We start from the raw sequence: 6,301 nt of genomic DNA, 5'->3' as shown, positions 1-6,301 counted from the left end.
CGTATTTTGCATAATATGACGTCAACAAATCAGTTTACGATTCGCCGGTGCGTGACCACCAAAAAACATGACAAATACACGTGGCCTGTGCCACTAGCAGTTTCGTGACGTATTTATAGTTTACCGAATAAAAAAATATAAAAATATAATGTTTTAATACAACAAAAATTAGTATTTATTTGTTTATGCTTAGTTTTTTTGTTCGATATTTTACCCCCATTTTAGGTGTAAAATTATAACCCTACAAAAAAATAGTAACTATGTGTTGCAGTTTCTTTTATAATTAATAAAAGTTATATGTTTTAAACTTTTTTTGTTAAAAAAATCAAAATTTTGTATTATACCGAACTAAAAATAGAAAAAAAAATATTTATATTTGTCCAGCTAGTGTTTAAAAACTGTTTACTTAATGACGTAACCATGGTTGAAAAGTAAACAATTTGAACATGCAACTTATTAAAAAAGTAATTTACATTTGTTTACGCCCTTATGTAATGTATAAAGTACAATCAGTCTTTTTTTAGTTTTAGCCGAATGAAGTTTAAACAACTGTTGGTAATCGGTAGTGAAATATTATTAATTCTGCGTTCTTGATTTTTTTAAGATTTAAAAATTTAACCAGAAAAAATAATTTAAAATGAAAAAGCTTTATGCGTTTGGAACATTGGTTATGGGAATTGCTTCCGCAGCACTGATTGCCGCTGCTTTGGGAACAGAAACATGGACTATCACTAAAGTTGTTGGCAATAATTCTGCAAACACAAGGTAAGTTTTATATGTTTTAAGTTTACATATATCAGTCTGTCATTGTCAGTATATTGTAATATATGTTGTTTCCAATTAAAGTTTTTTTTTATAGTTTTACCAAATATAACAGTAATCTTATTCAGAATTAAAACATAAAAATTATTTACAAAATCTGGTTGTCAATATAAATTGATAAAACACACTTTAGCAAAACATCTAAAATAAACACTAAAGAATTACACAAAGTAGGCAAGCAAAGAGGTCAAAACTGATAAAAGACATGAATCTGATTGAAATGTGTCCTTTAACATATTGTCCCTAAACTAACGACATAGTTGAAAAGATAAGGTTCTGTAAAAACAGTTTATATTTGTTACAATATGTTTAAATGCTAAAGAATCGGGGTTAATAACTTTTTAATTTTGTAATACACAAAAGTTGTGTCAAGAGATAAATGTTGTGTTTGTTATATATATATAATTGAAATGTTTTAAAAATACTAAAACTGTAGGCATATATATACATAAAATGTTTTTTTTATCTTTTAACTTAACGTTATAGACAACTTTACCCTGCACAAGCTAATTTATAAACATCTTCTTGTCCATAATTATCTTCAGGTTAAGTTAATCCATCTTATCATAAAAGATTTAATTTACACCTAGAAATATAAATAAAATCAATTTTTTTTATTAAATCTATTATTTTTTGAATGTTAAATTTTTCGTTATATTTAGCTTATGTCAAGGGACTCGTATTTTCGGACTTTTTAATGGATTTGATGAGGTTTTCAATTGTTTTGGAGGGGGACAGCTTTCATACAGTAGTAAGTTTTTATTTTAAATATTTTTTATTGTGTATATATGTTATATGTGTTTTATATGGCCCGAATTATCATTCAGACTTTTCTGCTAAAATTAATAAGTTGGACATATATCAAAACATAGTCCTTTGTTTTCGATACAACCTATTTAGTCTAATAGTATTTACTACATTTTTTTGTAATGTTACAGTGTTAGATGAAGATGTTCCTGTGGATTATGCTGTGGCTTTACAATATGTCGTTATCGTTTTTTGTGGTTTGGCAATAATGAGTAGCCTTATGGCCATATTTGTTTCTGGTTATAACCTAGTGAGTAGACCGTATGAAACTTATGCTGGACCAGTTGGAATGCTTATTTATTTTACTTCGGGTTGTAAGTATTAGTAGCCTTTCATAATTATGTTGGTATTAATTAAAAACAAAACAAAAAAATCAGAAACAAAAATTTTTGTTAATTTTCCAACCAATGTTTAAAGTGTAATCGTGTAGTGATAAAAACTCCTTAAGTAAGTTTTGATAATTTATATAAACCTTTATAAAGTACATTTCTAGTTTTAGATAAATATTTTTTTATTAATTTAGTATTTTTTGTGCTGATGGCTGTGATACTCTATGTCTCTTTGTACTATACCGACTTTCAAAGTTCTATCCCTTCAGATAATTGTAGCACACAAGTTAACATATGTACAACAAGCCCAAACGTGAGTACCATATTTATCATTTTATTTAAAATGGAACCTGCGATATATTTGCTAATTTATAAATCTTTAAATATCTTAGGTGATCGCTTAGTTATAATAATAACTTTTTTTTAGTTAAACACAATCGACAGCACAGAATTGGGATATTCATTTTACTTGATTGTAGCATCACTTTGTACATTTCTTATTGGAGTTGTTTTAGTTTTATTTGCTGGAAAAGAGTTCACAAAAAAAATCAAAAACAAATGTTGTCCAAGTTCTTTTGGAACTGACGAAATTGACATGGATAACAAAAATAGCCAAGATGGCATTATGTACTAATTATTTAAAGCAATTTAGGTAGATAAAAGGTAACTTTAAAACTAAAATTTAGATAATATACCTTTTGAAACTTCTAAATTTTTTTTTATTATTTAAATCATTATTTAGTTGCTGTTTATTAAACTAATACTATTTTTTAAAATAATTCAAGAGTTGCTGTTATTATTCGCAATATAAAACTAATGCTCGTTAATAAGTTAATTAAACACTGTTATTAATACTAATACATCTATAGCTGTTAAATTCAAATCTTCAATTTTATAACTTGTTTTTAAATTAATTATTTCATTGTGATTTTTATTATATCATGTTTTTAGTGTGTTATAAGTTACTGTCACGACTTCATATAATTTTATTTTTAGGTTAATTTTTTATGTAAAGGTTTATTTCTGTGCATATATGACTTATAACAATCACCAATCAGTGTTTATCATGTTTGTGTTAATTAAGTTTTAATTCATATAAATTTGTGTTTAGATGGCAATAAAATCAATCATTTATATTTAAAAACAATTGTATTACTGTATGTAAATGTAAGCTTAATAGCTATTATGTTTTAATAGTGTTACCTTAAATTAATTGTTGAATAAAAATAGTTTGGCACTGGATTTTTATTTAAACAAACGAAAGTCTGTGCCTTGTGCAAATATTTCATCACACCAGTATTCACATAGCAACTCTTTGAATTTTGTAATGATTAATTTTCTTAAATGTAGTCTTGCACGACATGTGTAGAAATTACAAAATTAATAATTAATTTTTTTTATGACGGCTCGAATTAATTGTATACAAAAAGTAATTTAAATCAAAAAAATTTTAATAACTATTCTTCAAAGTGCTTGGTTTATGGCTTTAAACATTTTTTACATCTCAACTTTATTTTCATTAGTTGTTTAATCTTTTACTGTTATGTAGCTAACATGTAATGCATTGTAATTCTATTGAGTAGTTTCTAAAAAGGTATAAACCGTTTAGTATTTTATTTACATCTTTTAAAAGTGAAAGGAATTTGCATTTAACTTTTTATTTGAAAAACAACAATCACAAACTTAACCACTTCTAATGCAATAACACGACAAACTGTTTGCTAAAGCTGTAAAAAAAGTTTACAGTGGACATTTACAAAGATATTTAATTGCCTTTAAATGAAAGTGAATAAATCCTAATGTTAAATATGTGATTTGGTTTCTACGTTTTTTCAATTGGCTAAGATCTATCTAGAAAAAAGTAGCTTAAATATAACTCATTTAGGTGTTTTGTATCAGGAGAAGTAAATAAGTTATTGAATATATATTGTGTTAACTTAATTGGTTGTATTTGCTGATATAAAACAAATTACGAAACCATTTACATATTAGCATATTATTAACTTAAACATTGCTTGACAAATATAATTTTGCAATTTCAACACAAAACTTTGCATTATAACGGCTGCTGGCCAAAAACTGCTAACAAAATGACTACCATGACTTCAAGCCAGCTAAAACTTCAATTTATTACAAGGCAATGTGCGGAAACTTACTTGAGGGATTTGTCAAATGGGTCTTTTCTTCTTAGAAAGTCGAATCAATACACAGGTTTAGATTTTTTCTTTGTGTCTGTTGTGTATGAAAGTATTGTTCATCATTACCAGGTAACAAAAAATGTTGAAGACTCTCTTTACTATGCTGAACCTGAGGCTGGCTACGCTACATTCGAGGACTTTTGTGAAGCCCACAAAATAAACAGAGGTGGTTTGGTTTGCCAATTAAAAGATCAAGTAATATTTTTACCTGGTCTTAATGAAGCTCAACGGATCCCAAGTCAAGATTTTAGTGAGATTATTGATCTTTCATATTTGGAAAACTTTGAATGGTTTCATGGATCCATTGATAGAGAAGAGGAATATCAAAGGCTGTCACATAGCTACACTAAACATAAACAAGATGGTATCTTTTTGGTTAGAGCAAAATCTGAGGATTTGTTTGTGCTTAGTTTAATAAGTTTAGGCGAAGTATACAAATATGAAATTGTTCGAAATCCTCAAACAAAGATGCTGAAAATCGGTGATAACATTCAACCTTTTTATGCCTTAAATGATCTGGTTGATTTTTTACGAAACAGTTCATCAGAGAAAACAGGTCTCCAGTGTAAATTACTGAAGGTTTGTAAAAATAAATCCAAAACAACAGGATTTAGAGCAAATTTTAATGCTAAAACGCAAACAACTCTAGGCAAAAAGGACAAGGAAAAGTTAGCAATTGGGATTGGAGGAAATTTTATTATTGCAAAAAAAAATCTAAAAATGGGTACTGAAAAGTTGGGAAATGGAAATTTTGCAAAGGTAAAAAAGGGATCACTTCAAACACCTGACAAAACATGGGTTGCATGTGCTGTAAAAACCTTGCACAAAAACAAAGGAGCAAACAAAGAAGACATTATAAGAAATGAAGAAACACTAAAAAACGAAGCTAAAATAATGGGGAAGCTTGTTCATGACAATATTGTTCGGTTTTATGGTGTATGCTTTAAACAAGACCAGCTCTGTATTGTTATGGAACATGTAGTCATGGGATCCCTTAAGGAATATGTTACAAACAAGAACCGAAGCATTTTGCCTGAAAAACGAATAATGCTTCTTATGAATCAAGTTTGTGATGGAATGAAGTATTTGGGCTCAAAAAACATTGTACATCGTGATTTAGCTGCTCGCAATGTTTTGTTGGTGTCAGAAATGCATGCAAAAGTAGCTGATTTTGGATTGTCACGAGCAACTTCAGATGAAAAAATCTACTACAAGCAGCAATCAGACACACCGGTACCGATACAGTGGTATGCTCCTGAATCTTTAAAGTTTCAAGTTTTTACCAGCAAGTCAGATGTGTGGAGTTTTGCTGTAACAGCTTGGGAAGCCTTTTCTTATGGGGAAACACCTTTTAAAATGATCACCCAAAATTTGGTTCAGTTATTATACCAAGGCACTACTCTTTCAAAACCACAAGATTGTTCAGAAGATGCATATGCTATTATTAAAAAATGTTTGGATTTAAATCCAGAGAATCGACCAACATTTAAATCTATTGGGGAAAAAATAACATATCTCCAACTAAACAACAATCCAACTCCATCATGTTCAGGTTACTTAAAAATGAATCCTGTTAACCAACAAGGAAATCTGACAACAGCTGGCAGCTATTCTCAACCCAAAAGAAATGCATCAATTCATTCACCTACCCATTGGTAAATTAGTAAATATCCTTCTGCTGGTTTAGAAGCTTATAAGCTAGCTTATATGCTAAAATAACCATAACCAAGATCACTATACAACAAAGTCAAAAAACACTCTTTTCTATTTTCTAAACATGTACACAGCATTTAAACTCAATAAGGCAAACTGGATTTTTAAATTTGTTTTTTCGTAGGTTTTGATTCTTGCCCCCCTTTGATTAAAGTTAAATTATTTTTGTTATAAAGATATTTAATTTAAACATTACTTTTTAATGCCATTTCTATATAATTATTGTGTGCGTTTAAAATTTATTTACTACTTGTTTGTTAATGTACAGCTATTTTTTTGGAAATATTGTAATTAAAGCATTTTTTTAAATGTAAATTTTATGTTGTGGTTAAAGCCAATCAGACAGTTTTGTCCAATTAATGTAACCCTTGATGTTTTAATAACAATGCTGTAAATTATTAATGATTCGTTGTGTAACAAATGTATAGTGTT

At 28.3% G+C, this 6,301-nt stretch overlaps 2 protein-coding genes across 2 annotated transcripts; both read left to right on the top strand.

The window, feature by feature from the left end:
• Positions 1 to 613: 613 nt before the first annotated feature.
• LOC145740663 (clarin-3-like) lies at positions 614 to 3,450 on the top strand. Its single transcript, XM_082558484.1, has 5 exons — positions 614 to 765; positions 1,485 to 1,573; positions 1,761 to 1,943; positions 2,153 to 2,271; positions 2,386 to 3,450. The coding sequence occupies exons 1-5, from the start codon at positions 638 to 640 to the stop codon at positions 2,590 to 2,592; spliced, it is 726 nt and encodes a 241-aa protein (XP_082414610.1). The 5' UTR covers positions 614 to 637; the 3' UTR covers positions 2,593 to 3,450.
• A 598-nt stretch (positions 3,451 to 4,048) lies between these two features.
• Positions 4,049 to 5,815, top strand: LOC145740657 (tyrosine-protein kinase SYK-like). Its single transcript, XM_082558480.1, has one exon. It carries the CDS (start codon positions 4,049 to 4,051, stop codon positions 5,813 to 5,815), a length of 1,767 nt encoding a protein of 588 aa, XP_082414606.1.
• Positions 5,816 to 6,301: the final 486 nt, after the last annotated feature.

The sequence above is a fragment of the Corella eumyota genome, chromosome 1 (assembly GCF_963082875.1).
Source record: "Corella eumyota chromosome 1, kaCorEumy4.1, whole genome shotgun sequence".
In the NCBI taxonomy this organism is placed as follows: Eukaryota; Metazoa; Chordata; class Ascidiacea; order Phlebobranchia; family Corellidae; genus Corella; species Corella eumyota.
The sequence above is the reverse complement of the archived record's forward strand: the minus strand, read 5'-3'. Positions and strand labels throughout refer to the sequence as shown.